The sequence below is a fragment of the Dipodomys ordii genome, unplaced genomic scaffold (genome assembly GCF_000151885.1).
Source record: "Dipodomys ordii isolate 6190 unplaced genomic scaffold, Dord_2.0 Scaffold9, whole genome shotgun sequence".
Classification (NCBI taxonomy): Eukaryota; Metazoa; Chordata; class Mammalia; order Rodentia; family Heteromyidae; genus Dipodomys; species Dipodomys ordii.
Window position 1 is genome coordinate 18,124,064 of NW_012267225.1, and position 19,370 is coordinate 18,143,433.

The window sequence follows — 19,370 nt, forward strand, 5'->3', positions numbered from 1 at the left end:
ATCTCTTAGGCTTAACTTCTTTAATAGTTGTATTATTTCTTTATACCAATGTAATTTTTAAGTATTCCATTAATTTTTTTCCCTTTTCCCTTTTATCTCTCTGCTCCTCTCATTTTATCCTTTCCTTCTATCAGTATTCTTTATACTTACGCAATTTTTAAGTTTTATTTTATAAATTTAAATTTTTTTAATTTTTTTCACATTATTTATTTATTTTGGTTGGTTGTGAGGCTTGAACTCTGGGCTTTTGCGCTGTCCTTGCACTCTTCAGCTCAACGCCAATGCTCTACTGCTTGAACCACAGCTCTACTTCCGGTTTTCTAGTGGTTTATGGGAGATAGGAGTCTCATGGACTTTCCTGCTGGGGCTGGCTTTGAACTGTGATCCTCAGATCTCAGCGTCCTGAGTAGCTAGGATTACAGGTGTGAGCCACTGGTTCTATCCATTTCCTTTCTGAGATTAGGACTTGGTTAAATTCTCTTTCCTTTTACCTCACCACATCGCTCTAATCCTATTTTTCCCCACAATTCTCCCTAAACCATTTCTGGTTTGCTGAATCCCTCTTTGATGTTCTTAGCCCACATAATCCATAGTTGCTTGATGTGGAATAGATTCTATCTGTTGAATTAGATTGTATCTGCAGCAATTTTGACTGTGCAACTATAGGACTCTGGTTGATGCTTGCCTTAAAACAGTGTTCTAGCACAAAATTAGTGTTACTTTCATACCAAATGGGCAGAACAAGCAGGAGAAACACAAGAAAAAAATGGCAAGTCCAGGTATCTCAACTCCCACTCATGATAATCAGGTGACAGAACAGTTAATGAATAATCCAGAGGAGAGTTCTCAAAAAGCTCTACAAACACTACTGGTAAACAGGGTGAATGAAAAGATTGAAAGCCTGCAAAGGACTCCGTGTGAGTGTGATAGGGAGCAAGGTGAGGCTAAACAAAGATTAATACAGGAACTTCCTGAGCATGAAGAGGCTAACCAAAAATTAATACAGGAATCTTATGAGCATGAGGAAGCTAATAAAAGATTAATACAGGAATTGCGTGGGCAGGCTGAGAACAGCCAAAGAGTAATACAGGAATTGTGTGAGCAGGATGAGAAAAGACAAAGATTAATAGAGGCATTCATGGAATCCATGAACAGACCGCTGAAGGAATGCAGGGAGACTACAAAGGAATTGCTGAATGGAGCCCATCAGAAGGAATAGGAGTCCAATGAAACCATAACCAATCAGCTAAGGGATTTGAGAATAAACAATGAACACCAAATTAAGGAATTAAAGAAGTCCATACAAGATCTAAAACAAAGCTCCAACAAAGAATTCAAAGCCATCAAAACTGACCAATTACAAGGAAAGGAATAAAAAACAAAGTAGAAAGTCTAGACAGAAGATCGAATCTCTGGGATTGAAGACAGCCTAGATATTATAAAGAACATAGAACTATCCAAGACAAATCTAAGAAATATGATAGACCTATTCAACATTTGGAAGACACCATCAGAAGGCCTAATCTTAGGATAATGGGTGGAGAGGAGCTCTTAGAGACAGAAGTTAATGGTCTAGGAAATTGATTTAACAGGATCCTAGCAGAGAACTTCCCAAACATGCAAAAAGATAGGCCTATTCAGATACAAGAAGCTTTTAAAACCCCAAATAGACCAAACTAGAACAGGACATCCACTGTCACATTATAATACACACAGGATCAATTCAGACTAAGAAAAGGATCCTTAAAGCTGTCCAGGAGAAAAGATCAATCACCTATAAAGGGAAACCAATCAGAATATCCTTAGATTTCTCAGCAGAGAAAATTAAAGCCAGAAGAGCCTGGAATGATGTATGCCATGTGCTAAAGACTAACAACTATCAACCAAGAATACTGTACCCACCTAAACTCTCCTTCATAATGGAAGGTCAAATAAAAACCTTCCATAGCAAAGAAAAGCTGAAACAATATCTCTCAACCAAACCAGCCCTACAAAAGATACTTAAAGATGTCCTACACAGAGAAAACCAACAAGAAAATAATAAAGGTCAAGAAACCACTCTGAAACAGAGAACTCTTTCTATGAAGCCATCGTAACCCTCATCCCAAAACTAAGCAGGGACCCATCAAAGAAAGAACTATAGTCCCATTTCTTTGATGAACATTGACACAAAACTTCTCAACAAAATTTTCGCCAATCGACTTCAACAATTCATCAAAAAAATCATACACCACAAACAGGATTCATTTCAGAGATGCAAAGCTAGTTCAACATATGCAAATCAATTACTATAGTTCATGACATCAACCAGGCGATGGTGGATGATCCCTGTAATCCTAGCTACTCAGAAGGCTGAGATCTGAGGATTGCAGTTCAAAGTCAGCCCAGGCAGGAAAGTCCGTGAGACTCTTATCTCCAAAAAACCACTCAGAAAACCAGAATGGCACAGTGGCTCAAGTGGTAGAACCTAGCCTTGAGCTACAGAGCTGAGGGACAGTGTTCAGGCCCAGAGTTGAAGCCCTATGACTGACCAAAAAAAAAAAATCATCACATCAACAAGAGCAATGATAAGAACCACATGGTTATCTCAATAGATGCAGAAAAAGCATTTGACAAGATCCAACACCCCTTTATGATGAAGGCCCTGGAAAAACTAGGAATCCATGAAACTTTCCTCAATACAATAAAGGCTGTATATGACAAACCTACAGCCAGCACTATACCTAATGGTGAAAAACTAAAACCATTTCCTCTAAACTCAGGAATGAAACAAGGATGTCCACTCTCTCCACTTCTTTTTTATCTAGTATTAGAATGCCTAACTACAGCAATAAGATACAAACATAAAGGGGATACAGACAGGGAATGATGAAGTAAAACTCCCTCTTTGCAGATGACATGATCTTGTACTTAAAGAATCCCACGGACTCCACTCCCAAATTACTAGAGCCGATTTGAAACTTTGGCAAAGTAGCAGGGTATAAAATTAACCCTCAAAAATCAATGGCTTTTCTGTATGCCAACAATGGGAAGAGTGCTGCTGAAATCAGGAAAGCAACTCAACCCCTTTTGTAATAGCCCCACAAAAAATAAAATACCTAGGAATTAACTAAAGAAGGGCATATATGATGAAATCTTTAAAAAATCTGAAAAAGGAAATCAAAGCAGAACTTAGTGGAAAAACCTCCCATGCTCCTGGATTGGAAGGATCAACATCGTGAAAATGGCAATACTTCCCAAGGCTATCTACAAATTCAATGCGATGCCTATCAATATTCCAACCTCATTCTTCAATGAAATAGAAGTGATCCAAAAATTCATATAGAACAATAAAAGACCCCGAATAGCAAAAACAATCCTTAACAGAACAGTGCTGCAGGAATATCAATACCAAATTTCAAACTCTACTACAAAGCCATAGTAATTAAAACAGCTTGCTACTGGCACAAAAACAGACCTGAGGCCCAATGGAACAGAATTGAAAACTCAGAAATGAACCCACAGACCTATAGCCACCCAATCTTTGATGAGGGAGCTAAAAAAAATAGCATGGAAGACAGCCTCTTCAGTAAATGGTGCTGGCAAAATTGGTTAATCACCTGTAGAAAACTAAAGTTAGATCCTAATATATCACCCTGCACCAGAATCCACTCCAAATGGATCAAAGACCTCAGAGTCAAAGCAGATACTCTGAAAACATTACAGGATGGAATAGGAGAAACCCTAAGGCTCCTTGGCAAAGGCTGAACTTTTCTTAATAGAGACCCAGAAACACAACAAATCAAAGAAAGGTTGGACAAATGGGATTGCATGAAGCCACAGAGCTTCTGCATGGCAAAGGACATAACTAGCAAGATCAATAGAAAGCCCATGGATTGGGAAATCTTCACTAGCCATACGACAGATAAGGATCTCATATCTAAAATATACCTGGAACTCAAAAAATTAAATCCCCCAACAACAAATCCTCAAACAACTGCCCAATAAATAAGTGGGCTAAAGACTTAAAAGAGAAACTTCTCTGAAAAGGAAAGAAGGCTGACCAATAGACACATGAAGAAATGTTCAACCTCCCTAGCCATAAAAAAAAGCAAATCAAAACAACATTGAGATACCACCTCAACCCCAGTTAGAATGGCTATAATTAAGAACTCTAATAACAACACTTGCTGGAGGGGATGTGGACAGAAGGGAACCCTACTGTATTGTTGGTGGGAGTGTAAACTTGTTCAACCACTTTGGAAAGTAGTATGGAGTTTCCTCAAAAGACTCCACATAGAGCTCCCCTATGACCCAGCAATCCCACTTTTGGGCATTTACCCAAATGATCACAAACAAGACCATACGAAAGCTACCAGCACAACTATGTTTATTGCAGCATTATTTACCATAGCTAAGATATGGAACCAACTTAGATGCCCCTCAGTAGATGAATGGATCGAGAAAATGTTGTGTATACACACACACACACACACACACACACACACACACACAATGGGATTCTATGCCTCCATCAGAAAGAATGACATTGCCCCATTTGTTAGGAAATGGAAAGACTTGGAAAACATTGTATTAAGCAAGCCAGGCCCAAAGAAACATAGGTTCCGTGGTTTCCCTTACTAGTGTATATCTGGGACAAGTAGTAAAGGTCAAAAGCTATGTACAGATGACCAGATAGGGACACAAGTGTTTTTCTTTCTTGCTATTTTTTCTAAGTATTTATAATGTACCATGTGATGTTTTTGTTGCTTTGTATGTTCCTCACCCAGGGTATAACCCCTGTTTTCATTGTATTTGATGTTGGTGACCTGTATCTTGTATATATCTCTAATTTGGGGAGGGGAAGTGAAAAAAGAACGTGTTTAAATAGGGATAAAGGTTAACCCATTGTAAAGAGATGTACAAGACATTATGTTGAAAACAAACTTTACAATTTAGGCTGGGGTGGGGATGGAAGGTGGGAGGGAATGTAGTTGTGGAAGTGGGAGGGAAGGGATGGTAGAGGAAAAACAAAGGAGGCAACAATGCTTGATAGGAAACATACTCATTACCTTGCTCATGTAACTGTAACTCCCCCATGCAGCATTTTTACAATAAAAAAAAGTATTTTGAGATGTAGCTCAACAGCACAGTATCTGCCTAGCAAGCTATAGGACCTAAATTCAGAATCCCAATACTGAAAAAATAAAGAGTATTTATACCTATAGCTATATAATTTAGCTTACTACATAAAAATGGCTAAAACAATTACTTTTTGATGGTAAACTATGAAATAGGACATGGATTCTGTAAGTTACTTTTGAAAGACTTGCACCTGATTATTTTAATAAAAATGGTTATGATTTTTGCATTAACTTTAGTGTATGAAATCTTTGCCTATGTAAACCAATGTGTGCTTGCTTTAGCAACACATATACTAAAATTGGAATTAAAGAGGTTAGCATGGCCTCTGCGCAAGGATGACAAATTTGTGAAATGTTCTATATACTTTTTTGGTAAACTGTGTCTTGTATATATGATTATCTGACTTAGGGAAGAATGAGACAAAAGACAATGGGTAAACCAATGCATCAACAATATAAGGTACTATGTTGGAAATGAACTTTACAATATGGGGGGAGAGGGGAGTGGGAGAAAATGGAGGGGGTAACAATGTTCCACAAGAAATGTACTCATTACCTTACTTATGTAACTGTGACCACTCTGTACATCACTCTTACAATAAAATTAAACAAAATCAATCGTATAAATCATGTCTGCTTAAAGCTCACTTGGAATAAAATGTAATTTAAATTTCCTATTAAACAGCTAACTTTGGCCAGTGGGCTCATGCCTGTAATCCTTGCTATTCAGGAGGCTGAGATCTGTTTGAAGCCAGCCTGGGCAGGAAAGTCGATGAGACTATCTCCAATAAACTACCCCTTTGAGCCACTGTGGCTCAAGTGGTAGAGCACTAGCATTGAGAACAAAGAGATTCAGGGACAGTGCCGGGGCCTAAGCCCCATGACAGGCAAGCAAACAAAAAAGAAACAAAACTACCTCTTTCCTCACCTCTTTTTTGAGACAAGTAGACAAGGTCTCCCAGGCTCACTTTAACTTCTCTAGTTGGCCCATTTCAGCCTTTTGTGTGCTGGGATAACAGATGTGTACAATGGTGCTTAGCTTCCTACAAAGCTACATTTCTGGAACCTCTTCTAGCTGACATGCTGAGTGCTTATTTGTACATGTCAGATATATTTCAAACCACTTAAAATTTGAGATCCAGGGGCTGGGAAGGTGGCTCAGTGGTAGAATGCCTTGCATGCATGAGGCCCTGGGTTCGATTCCTCAGCACCACATAAGCAAAAAAGAAAAAAACCGGAAGTGGCACTGTGGCTCAAGTGGTAGAGTGCTAACCTTGAGCTGAAGAGCTGAGGGACAGCGCCCAGGCCCAGCGGTTCAGGCCACACAACTGGACCCAAAAAAAATTTTTTTGAGATCTCAAACAACAACAACAAAACACAACCCAAGAACCCAAAAACCTGTAGTCTTGGCTGGGAATGAGGCCTAGTGGTAGAATGCTTGCCAAGCACAAATAAAACCCTGCGTTCAATTTCTCAGTACCACATAAACAGAAAAACTGGAAAGTGGCCCATGTATCAAAAGCAGCAAAAGCAGCTCAGTTTCAGTTACCAGGGCTTAGTTCAAGCCCCAGGACTGGCCAAAAAAACAAAAAACAAAACAAAAAAACAACAACAAAAATTGTAATTCTCAGATTGTATAAAAATAACCCCACTGAGGATGTCCTACCTATTACGTTGTGTTACGAGACAATATAGAATTCATCTAAAATTAGGACGTTAACTATAAGCCAGGCATTTTGGTACCAAAACTTACAGTGCATTTCTTTAATTACTGAAAGTTACAAACCCAACTGATAGGAATTTAGATTTCCATATGACATTTCCTATTCTTTCAGACTAATAAAAAGCACTTCAGCTGTTTTGTTTGCTTATGAAAAATACAGGTGACCATTGGCATGATAAGATAAATATAAAGCAATGATGTCCATTATTAAAGATCATTAAGTTGTTAATGAGATGGTGGACTTGATAACACATACTATCACACTCAATGATTCCACAAGCACAATGATCACATATAATGTGAACCCACCAATTATGACAGTCTGCTTAATAGATCCATTTAAACCCAGGCAAATCTACTTAACAAAACCACGATATTCAAAATCATTTTCTATACTGGTATTCTTTGCATAAAGATGTCATGGAAGGATTCATTAGAAACATATGAAATCATTTATTCCTTTATTCATTAATCAAATTCAGTAATCTATACACTATGATGTTTATTCCATTTTTATAGTATTAGATATACATATTTAAAAAAATATTCAACTTATTTATGAAGAAATTAAATATTTTTTGAAAAATCATTGTTACTGTTCTCCAGCAACAAATCTGAAACAACTCTTATATGACCTCACTTAAATACCCTTGCTCAATGACAAATTCTCTAAAGGCCTATTTTACATAACACTATTCTACATAACACTGTTTTACTCCATTACATAGAATATAAACAACATTTTTGTAATAAACATGGTTCTCTCTGATATGATACAGAACAATTTTTTCACACTTCGCAGCAATCACTCAAATATATTAAAAATGTATCCTTTAAAAGGCACACACATTTACAGGTTCAAATCTTTATTGTTTTTAAAATTGTACAGGTCTTTTACAATACAATATTTTGTTATTTAAATGGTTAATGTACAGTGAGTATCTTTTTCTGAAACTCAACCATGAATTGAGATTTTACCAGTATGATTATTCTAAATAGAGTCATAAAGATGTGGAAAAGTTTGAGTCTTGCATGTGAAAACATCAGTGGCACAGACTCTTCCCTATAGAACCCAGGTGGCCTATTTGTTCAAAGTGCTTTTGAAGACTGCTGATCATTTATGGCTGATCTTAAAATCAGTCAGTCAAAAAACTATAGGTGTTTTTTCCCTTCATAACATCAAAAGGGCATTTAAAGAAATGAAAGAATTTGCTTTAGCAATCTATTGAGGCAAACTTAAATTATGATTATCGGCATGCAGTAACACTCCTTTAACTATTTTTGAAGAATTTTTACATTTAATAAAGAACGTATTGAAGAGTGCAAGTATTCTGATACTGATTTTCACAAAAGGACAAATGCTGGTAATAGGTAACATTTACATCTAAAGTTCAAGCTAATGAATATTTAACAGGCAATGAATATGGCTAACCATGAGCCACAATGCACAGGGTCTGCCCTTTGAGAAAATGAAATAATTTGGTCCGCATTTCTAGAGTTATCTGGGTAAAAGTAAAACAAAACAAACCAAAAAAAAAACCAAAGCCATTTTAATTCAGCCAAGGGTTTTGATGAATTTATTGTTCCTAATAATAGCCAGTTAAAAAGTAAGTGTTGTACACCAATGAAGTATACTATGTTGATTTCATATAAAAAGATGGACTGTTTTTGAAGTGATTCATGAGCACTGGAGGACAAATCAGAAAATGAAATAAAATGTAGTAACTTCTTCCAGATGCTATACTTTCTTATTCCATGACACAGCTTTCACTCTGTAAAATTTTGTCCCTAAAGGAACTTTAAATCTGTTTTGTGCCTAAGAGGGAGAGAAAAAAGGGAAAGAGTTGAAAGATCAAACCAAAGTAAGTTCTCATCTACCACCAACTGCTAAAGAATTGGGGGGTGGGAGGGAAAAAGTGAGTCTATATAACACATACTTCTATTTTTTTTTGGGGGGGGGTCCAGTCGTAGGGCCTGAACCACTGGGCCTGGGCGCTGTCCCTCAGCTCTTCAGCTCAAGGCTAGTGCTCTACCACTTGAGCCACAGCGTCACTTCCGGCTTTTTTCTTTTTGCTTATGTGGTGCTGAGGAATTGAACCCAGGGCCTCAGGCATGCAAGGCAAGCGCTCTACCACTGAGCCACCTTCCCATTCCTACAGTAACTTTCTTTATAGGTTGACAGACTGCTGCTTATGTACCTTTACAATCTAAAGGCAAATAATATGAACGTATATAAAACTGGTGGTTTAAACTTTTTTACTTCAAAGTCAAACTCAAGTGGGCTAAAGTGACCTGACAATTTCTATAATTTGTAGGCTTAAATTACAGGGTATAATTTTTACCTTTTTAGCTTGACAATATTCCTTTTCCATTACTTTTCCAAGTACCCATGGTCTTCTAGATGTACCTGAAGCTAAGAAATCAAATTGTTAGTTTCCTTTATAATTACTCAGGAAAACAGAACTGTCAGATTTAAAACACGCAAAAGGTTTGATAAAAGCTTATTAATTTATGTAAGAAAACTGAATTCAGGTTGTTTTTGAACAAATATGTACATATGATTTTTTACTCATTTACTAAGTATGCATCTATCAGGAAATTCTAGGTTAACTCAACAATGCCACCTACTGGAAGAACTTTCACATTTCTAAAAGTAGCAAAGCACTTCAGGATAGGCAGCTCATACCTGCAGCCACAGTGCCTGTCATGGACGTGTGAACAGTTAAGTATTAAATAAACAAGTAATAATTGTTAAAAATCAAATTTAGTGTAGAAGGAGAGTTCTTGTATAAGGAAGATTAAAATGAGTTATCAGCTTAAGAAAACTAAACTAAGAGATAAACATGTACTGTCTTTAGTTTCTTTCAAACAGCTATGTGGATTTATCTGTAAAATGTGACATATCTAGAGAATGCAAGTAGGGAAAATGTTAATAAGTAAAATCGTGGTTAAGTATTAATTTTAACTTGGTATATTTCTTTCCACAACCATTTGCAAATAAAAAGTTTGAAGAACTGGGCAGTAGAGTAGTGCTATACAGTAAGTAGAGCATTTGTATGCATTGCCTAGCTAGTATGTGCCAGTGGTCCTGAATTCCATCCCAACACCACACACTGAGACACACAAATTTAAATAAGCCAGGTGGGTAGAAATGAGTGGAAAAGGGGGAGAAAATCAAGTTCCTTGACCTAATTTTTTTTTAGGAAATTAAGTTATAAATGTATATTCGCATTTTTCCTAGTTACCTAAGACTATTGTACCACAAATACACGATTAACAATTCACTACCAAAGGCCTTAATAGAGCACTCATGACACAAGTCCAATCCAAGACAAAAACACTGGATAATGAGACAGAAAAGACAGCTTTGGGGTGGGGATGGGGGGTAATTTCTTCATAAACAAATGAATATGAGCTTAAATAAGATGAGCATTCTGGCAATATAACTTTAATTATTAATACATGGGATGTTTGGATCCTATAACAGTCCGGCCAAGTGATCCATTACATATATCAACACAGTTAATTTTGAATTGTCAATAAAACTCAAGAAAACCTGCATGTGGATTTTATTTTTAAAAAATAGTTTAAGAAGAGCTCCCATCTAATGGCTTGATTTGTATGTAATGGTGAAGGAGAATATAGTTCCTCCAATTATGTTAATATTTTAGTACTGGATTTGACACTTACCTCCCTCACCTGGTTTGAGATCGAGAGCGGGCAGAGACTCTGAGTGCAGAAAATACAAAGTAGGGCTAACAGTAAACAAAACATAATTGTCGTGGCGCTCGTCTAGGATAATGAGCACCAAATCTCCCACCTGAAAACTAAGAAAAGGAAAGCAATGTTACTGACATACAGTTACTATCGTCACCCTGTCCGGAAACACATACACCCAACTAGTCCTCTGTTTCTTTGGACCTTGTGTCCACTGGATTCAACTGAACATGGATCAATACCATCTGTACTGAGTATATGTGGACTTTTCTTATCCTTATCCTATAAATAGTATGACAAAATTACAACATATTTATATTTTATATTATAGGCAATCTACCGATAATTGAATCTACAGATAATTGAATTGTATTCAGGAGGATGTGAGTATGTGATATACAAACAATATGTGACATTAAGGGATGAGTATATATGGATTTTGCTATTTGCATGCAGTACTGGAACCAATTTCCAAGGATACCCCAAGGGATAACTGTACTCCAAAAAGCTTTACAATATTATGATAATATTTGACCTGACATATACATAATGGTCTTTTTATCTTCTGCCCAACTCCAATTCATCATATGCATGTCTTCAAAACATAAAGACAGGTTTCACTGTATACTGTGGGCTGGCCTGAAACTATCAATGTATAATTAATTAATTAATTTAGTACCAGTTCTGAGGCTCAAATTCAAGGCCTGGGTATTGTCCCTGAGCTTTTTTTACTCAAGGCTAGTGCTCTACCACTTGAATCACAACTCCACATCTAGTTTTTTATGGGAGGGGTGGGAGGAGGTGCTTATTTGGAGGTAAGAGTCTCACAAACTTTCCTACCCAGGCTGGCTTCCTACAGATCTCAGTCTCTGGAGTACCTAGGTTCAAAAGCATGAGCCACTAGTGCCTGGCTTACTTAGATGAGTGTAGAAAAAGAACAAACAAAAAAAACCCTACCCACTCATTATATTTCAACCTTTCTCAGAAAGATTTTTTTTTTGGCCAGATTCTCAGCCTCCTGATTAGCTAGTATTGTAAGTGTGAGCCATCAGCCTGGCTCCACATTTCTTATCTTTAAGGATGATCATTTAATTCACCCCCTTGGATAAATAAGTCAGCTAGTGGTCTTTTATCCATTAATTGATTATTCTACAAATACTTGTTGCCACAACCATGCTGCAAGTACTGTTTTGGCTAAACACCTATAGCTAAACCACAAAGGTGGGAATGAGGCTCTTTGAGGCAATGATTTTATGCTCATTTCTCTGTAATCTTCAGAAGATCATAAATGAATTACCCATTGATTTGACTTATGGTTGGAAAAGACAAGATACAATACTGTTCTTTCAAATCACCCAGAGAAGATAAAACTTTAAAACAAAGAGATCTTAAAAACATTTAGTTCAGGGGCTAGGAAGGTGGCTCAGTGGTAGAGCGCTTGCCTTGCATGCATGAGGCCCTGGGTTTGATTCCTCAGCACCACATAAGCAAAAAGAAAAAAAGCCGGAAGTGGTGCTGGGCTCAAGTGGTAGAGCGCTAGCCTTGAGCTGAAGAGCTGAGGGACAGTGCCCAGGCCCAGAGTTCAGGCCCATGACCCGACCCAAAAAACAAACAAACAAACAAACAAAAATAAACATTTAGTTCAGTAATTTTGGCCTTGGCACTGGTTCTGTCAGCTATAAAAGAGCCTATTATCTGTTGAGTTACTAGTAATGCTTTTCTTCATTCCATAGATCCTTTATTACCATAGGGTAACCTGGAACAAATTATTCCCTTGATAAATTTCTAAGCTTATTATAAACCTGTATCATGTCAACAAACTAAAAAGTAAAAATCAAGAAATACCATCTTGGAAGTGGCGCTGTGGCTCAAGCAGTAGAGCGCTCACCTTGCGCTGAATAGCTGAGGGACAGCACCCAGGCTCAGAGTTCAAGCCCCACGACCGACAAAAAAAAAAAAAAAAGAAAAAAAGAAAAACCATCTTAAAATCAAGACTCTAACTTAAAATGGACTAAGAAGAGAAATAGGAATTTAAGAGGTGACATTAGCTGAAATGTTTGTTAGAACCCAAAAAACTTGAAGGACATTTGTAAAAATGATAAAGCTAAAACAAGGATTTGGAATGTAAGCCGAACCGTTCCAGGATAGCAATTTAGAATAACCGTGGTTTCCAATATATTTTTATTACCACTAAGTACAAAGTACTCAGCTGCCTGAACAATTTCTGAAACTAAAAACACATTTTCTAGAACTATGGAAGTATCCACAGAATAAAAGAGATACTTACTCTCTAATAGCTATCTTTTCAGAATGCCTTGAAGATACTGAAGACATGCTCTGAGACATCTAGGACAAAAAAAGAACACTGTGTGAACCTTATACATAAACAACATTGTGTGCACTTTGTACAATCATTTCTTCAATGTCACACATCCAAGTCTCTGTTCCAAACTAACAAAAGTCCACACTACTGTATTATTTATATTCACTAGCATAATTATTTTAACAACTAGTTCGGGTAAAGAAATTTATGTACCTTTTTTGTAGAATTTCTTTGGATTAAAACCTGATGTTATAATCACATTTTATTTACGTTATCAAAAAAAAAAAGATAAATAGCCAGGCAACAGTGGCTCACTGGGTAACATCTGTAATCCAAGCTGTTCAGGAGGCTAGAGCTGAGAACTGTGGTTTAAAACCAGCAGGGCAGTGAAGTCTGTGAGACTCTTTTCTCCAATAAACTACTCAGAAAAAGCCAAAAGTGGCACTGTGGCTCAAGTGGTAAAAGGTAGCCTTGAGTACAAAGATGCTCAGGGAAACAGATAGCCTTTTCAGTAAATGGTGCTGGCAAAATGGTGCTGTAGAAAACTAATGCTAGATCCTAATATATCACCCTGCACCAGAATCCACTCCAAATGGATCAAAGACCTTGTTTTCAGACACCCTGAAAACATTACAGGATGGAATAGGAGAAACCCTAGGGCTCCTTGGCACAGTCCCAAAATTTCTTAATAGAGACTCAGAAACACAACAGATCAAAGAAAGGTTGGACAAATGGGATTGCATGAAGCTACAGAGCTTGTGCATGGCAAAGGACATAGTTAGCAAGCTAATTAGAAAGCCCACGGATTGGGAGAAGGTGTTCACTAGCCATACAACAGATAAGGGTCTCATATCTAAAATATACTTAGGACTCAAAAAATTAAATTCCCCAACAACAAATCCTCAAACAACTGCCTGATAAGTAAGTGGGCTAAAGACTTACAGAAAAACTTTTCTGAAGAGGAAATAAGAATGGCCAATAGACACATGAAGAAATGTTCAACCTCTGTAGCCATAAAAAAAATGCAAATCAAACCAACATTGAGATTCCACCTCACCCCAGTTAGAATGGCTGTAATCAAGAACTCTAATAATAACAGATGCTGGAGGGATATGGACAGAAGGGAACCCTACTACATTGTTGGTGGGAGTGTAAACTTGTTCAACCACTTTGGAAAGCAGTATGGAGATTCCTCAAAAGACTTTACAGAGCTCCCCTATGACCCAGCAATCCCACTTTTGGGCATTTACCCAAATGATCACAAACAAGACCACACTAAAGCTACCAGCACACCTATGTTTACTGCAGCATTATTTACCATAGCTAAGATATGGAACCAACCCAGATGCCCCTCAGTAGATGAATGGATCAAGAAAATGTGCTATACATATACAATGAAATTCTATGCCTCCATCAGGAAGAATAACACTGCTCTATTCGTTAGGAATCAGAAAGACGAAAAAAATTATATTAAGTAAGCTAGGCCCAAGGAAACAAGTTCCATGGTTTTCCTTATTTGCAGTAACTAGTATATGTCTGGGACAAGTAGAAAAGGTCAAAAGCTATGTACACATGAACAGATAAGATGATGTTAAGTGAAATGAAGCCCAAGGTAGGGGGGACACAAGTGGTTTTTTTCTTTCTTGCTTGCTATTGTTTCTAACATATCTAAAATGTTCCATGTGATTTTTTTTTTGTTGCTTTGTATGTTCCTCCCCCAGGGTAAAACCACTATTTTCACTGTATTTGATGTCAGTATAATTTAGGGAGGGGAAGTGAAAAAACAAAATGTTTAAATAGGGATACAGGTTGACCCATGTAACAATGAGATGTACAAGACACTATGTTGAAAAACAAACTTTACAATTTAGGTGGGGGGGGGGCAAGAAGGGGAAAGGGAGTGTAGTTGTGGAGGGGGAGGTAAGAGATGGTAGGGGAAAAATAAAGGAGGGGACAACAATGCTTGATAGGAAATGTACTCATTACCTTGCTCATGTAACTGTAACCCCTCTGTACAGAATTTTCACAACAAAAAACTTACTAAAAAAGAAAAGAGGGCTGGGAAGGTGGCTCAGTGGTACAGTGCTTGCCTTGCACGCATGAGGCCCTGGGTTCGATTCCTCAGCACCACATAAACAAAAAAAAAAAACCGGAAGTGGCGCTGTGGCTCAAGTGGTAGAGTGCTAGCCTTGAGCTGAAGAGCTGAGGGACAGCGCCCACGCCCAGAGTTCAGGCCCCACGACCGGACCCCCCCCGCCAAAAAAAAGAAAAGATGCTCAGGGATAATGCCCAGGCCATGAGTTCAAGTTCCAGGACTGGCAGAAAAAAAAAAGACAAAAAAACAGTTTCTTTTGGGAACACTAAAAATCAAATATCTTAATATACTTAAAAATATCTTCATGGACCTTAAGCCAGGCATGGTAACACATATCAGAAATCCTACCTACTTGTGAGGCAGACACTGGAATGATGACTGTGAGGTTGCACAAAGGCAAAAACTTAGCAAGATGCTATCTCATCAAATAAGTAAGGCATGACCTGGAGAGTCTATAATTCCAGTTGTGTAGGAGGCATAAATAGAAAGAAAATGGTCTCAGGCAAAAAGTAATAGCCTGTTTTAAAAAATGATCTAAGTCGGGCTGGGAAGGTGGCTCAGTGGTAGAGCACTTACCTTGCATGCCTGAGGCCCTGGGTTCGATTCCTAAGCACCACATAAACAAAAAGAAAAAAAGCCGGAAGTGGCGCTGTGGCTCAAGTGGTAGAGCACTAGCCTTGAGCTGAAGAGCTGGGGACAGCGCCCAGTCCCAGAGTTCAGGCCCCACGACTGGACCAAAAAAAAAAAAAATGTTCTAAGTCAAAAAGGAGATTGAGAATGACTTCTCTCATCTTAAAGGAACTTTCTTTGATGTCTCAGTTTATTAAAACATCAACACAAGCATTCATTGTGTGTCAGTCCTAGAGCTTGAACTCAGGGCCTGGGAATTATTGCTGAGCTTCCTTTTGCCCAAGGCTAGCACTCTACACTTGAGCCACAGCACCATTTCTGCTTTTTCTGTGTATGTGGTACTGAGTAATGGAACCCAGGGCTTCATGCATGCTACACAAGCACTCTACCACTAAGCCACATTCCCAGCCCTAACCATTCTTTCTTGATGAGCAACAGAATAGTATTAAGGTTTTCAATCTACCTGTTACATCTTTTTCTGACACCTGGAGTGAGTTCATTCATAGGGCCATAATAGGTAGCAGTAGACCTAACACAGAGCTGCACAAACTAAGGACTTCTCTGTGTTTATACATCTAATTTTGTTCCTTTTCTCTTTTTTATGGGGAGGAAGAGGTTTGAGACATGTCTATGTAGTCCAAGCAGGCCTTGAATTCATGGTTATCTTACCTCGCCTGAGGGACAGTATTATAGCCATGCTGTTATAAATATGCTTTCCAAAGACCATTGGAGTCACAATGATAGACATAAAAATAATAAAGAATTATCTCAGCGATGCAAAATTTACTTCTTCAGATATGGGTACCATCAGCCAAAAAATCTGGCAAACACAGAACAGGAAGACTGCTCCCCAATTTAACCTTAATGCAGCAGACCCTATCCCTCTGTTCAGATTTGTAAGCTCAGGTTCTCATTCTGCTCATGACTGGCTTGCTTGAAAAAAATATTGACATAAAATGACTGAAATAAAATTAACAGTACGCCACAAATCTCAAAATAAACTGAACTATTTTAGCTTTTTCTGGAATAATATGTCTTTATTCCATCTTGAAAAGAAACCAATTTAAGACAAAACCTTACATTTAAAATTTCCTTCCTGGTGGTTGGGAATGTGGCTCAGAGATAGAGTGCTTGCCTTGCATGCATGAAGCCTGGGTTCAATTCCTCAGCACCACATAAGCACAAAAAGCTGGAAGTGGTGATGTGGCTCAGGTTGTAGAGCACTAGCCTTGAGCTGAAGAGCTGAGGGACAGTGCCCAGGCTGAGTTCAGGCCCCACGACGGACCAAAAAAAAAAAAAAAGAGTATATTCAAGGCTAGGAATGAGGCTTAGTGTTAGAGTACTTGCCTAGCATACATGAAGTCCTGGGTTCGATTCCTCAGTACCACATACACAGTAAAAACCAGAAGTGGTGCTGTGGCTCAAGTGGCACAGTGCCAGCCTTGAGCAAAAGCAGCTGCTCAGGCCCTGAATTCAAGCCCCAGGAATGACAAAAAATAAAAAGTATATTCAATCCAAATCAGAAGACCACAAAGGGTCTTTTTCTTTCAGACATCGCTTAAGGAGAAGACAACTTATGAGATTTATGAGAGGATATGATATATTGAATATGTACACCTTTAAGTGAACATGTGTCTTCAAACAGCTTATGAAGGGTAACTCTAATTTGAACTTAGTTTGATTTAAATTCAACACTAAGATTGCAAACCCTAATTATGGACTCCCAAGGCAGTTTTCTTAAGAGTCAAACATTATATAAGCATGAATCTTAAGTCGCACATGACAACTCTGACATAACTTCACTTTTGAGAATCAATACTAGTAAGTGAACAATATGGCTTAACAAGCACCACTAGAATTACATAGCACACATCCTTCAGATGGCAGATTTCTGTAATGAAATAAAATGTAAATAATTATAAAATGTTAACTATTGCCCAAAAAAACAACTTACCAATCTTTGGTTTAACCGCTTATTTTCTTCTTCTTTCAACTGTAATGTCTATAGGTAGAAAAAAAAAAAAAAAAGAGAGACCTGTAGTTTACCCTTGTACCTACACAAATAAATCTAAACAGAATAACTGTTCATCAACATAATGTACAATTCTGAAATAAAATGTTAATGAGATTATTTTTTACTTGCTTCCAAGTGCTTTAGCTATTACTTTCATGAAAATGAGAACAATTTTAGATATATTTATCTAAGTTAATGGTTGTTACATTTTACTATGCACTGCCTGTTAAATTTGTAAATAAGCATTAAATACGTGAGATCTATCCCAACTGACTTACCTAGTAGATCTCATGTAAAAGAAGGAATGTACATTTACAAAACATGTCACAGGTGATTCTGAGGGAGTAATCACTTAACTTTTTAATAACCAAGGAACAGTTGCTATACTTGTAGAATTTTGACTTTGGAATTTTTTTTTCAGGGCATGTGTACTGTCCCTGAGTTTTTGTGCTCAAGGGCAGTGTGCTTAATCACTTGAGCCACAGCTCCCTGTACAGCATTTTTGGTGATTAATTGGAGACAAGAGTCTCACAGGCTTCCTGTGTAAGAAAGCTTTGAAATAGGATCTTCAGCTCTCAACCTCCTGAGTAGCTAGGATTGATTACAAGTGTGAGCTACTGGTACCTAACTTGACTTTGGATTTTTAAATCATAAGCTTTTAAAGCATAAAGATGCTGCTGAAATCTCAGTAGTCTAAGAGATGAAACTGGTTATTGAGGAGCTAGCGAATTCAATGGCTTTAGCCATGCTAGGCAAGTGCTCTACCACTGAACTTTATGACTAGGCCTTGAAATTGGATATTGAATAAAGATTTGACAAATGTATACAACTTTGTACCAACTGGAAGGAGGCTCATTACTGCAAAAATTTTCTCCACTCATTTCAATATTCTTTTTTAAAAGTTTTAATTTTATTGTAAAGATGATGTACAGAGGGGTTATAGTCACACAAGGTAATGAAAACATTTGTTTTTGAACAGTGTTACCCCTCCTCCTTTTCTCCCATTATCCCTCCCCTACAAGTTGTAAAGCTCATTTCCAACATACTGTCTAGTAAGTATTGCTGTTGATTGGTTCACCCTTTATCCCACTGTTCCTGTGATTTCCCTTCCCTAAATCAGATAAAACTAATGTATTTATATACAAGACGAAGGGTACCAAAATCAGAAAGTGACTATGGGGAATAAACCAAGAGGAGAAAAAATTAAAAACAAAGGAAATAACTGCAAGCAGTACACTTAAAAAAAAAAGAGAGAGAGAAACGAAGCTGGGAAGGTGGCTCAGTGGCAGAGTGCTTGCCTTGCATGCATGAGGCCCTAGGTTCGATTCCTCAGCACTTATCACATAAGCAGAAAAAGAAAAAAGCCAGAAGTGGCACTGTGGCTCAAGTGGTAGCCAGTGCTAGCCTTGAGCTGAAGAGCTGAGGGACAGCACCTAGGCCCAGAGTTCAGGCCCCACGACTGGACCACCCCTCCCAAAAAAGAGAAAGTTTCCATATCGTGGGAATTATTTCCACTAGCATAATTTTAAATGGTCATATGTATAGCTATTGAATATTGAATATTGTGAACCTCTGAAAGGACTATTCTAGGCATACACCAATGAGAAATGAGGAAAACATGGAGCCTATGTTTCTTTGGATATGGCTTACTTCACTAAATATGATGTTTTCCAAGTCTTTGAACTTCCTTATGAATGGGGCAATGCCATTCTTTCTGAAGGAAGCATAGATTTCCATTTTATATA

At 37.8% G+C, this 19,370-nt stretch overlaps 1 protein-coding gene across 3 annotated transcripts in view; it reads right to left on the reverse strand.

Moving 5' to 3' along the window:
* Nucleotides 1-7,290: 7,290 nt before the first annotated feature.
* Nucleotides 7,291-19,370, reverse strand: part of Rb1cc1 (RB1-inducible coiled-coil 1) — an 82,407-nt gene continuing 70,327 nt past the window's right edge. For 2 of the 3 annotated variants that reach the window (XM_013009347.1, XM_013009344.1), the window contains exons 20-24: nucleotides 17,566-17,613; nucleotides 12,851-12,909; nucleotides 10,537-10,673; nucleotides 9,189-9,259; nucleotides 7,291-8,662 (exon numbers count right to left, since the gene is read on the reverse strand). In XM_013009347.1, coding sequence (XP_012864801.1) covers nucleotides 8,585-8,662; nucleotides 9,189-9,259; nucleotides 10,537-10,673; nucleotides 12,851-12,909; nucleotides 17,566-17,613 — 393 coding nt within the window. In that variant the 3' untranslated portion in view covers nucleotides 7,291-8,584. The remainder of the gene's footprint in view (nucleotides 8,663-9,188; nucleotides 9,260-10,536; nucleotides 10,674-12,850; nucleotides 12,910-17,565; nucleotides 17,614-19,370) is intronic. The other variant, XM_013009346.1, reaches the window with a different exon arrangement.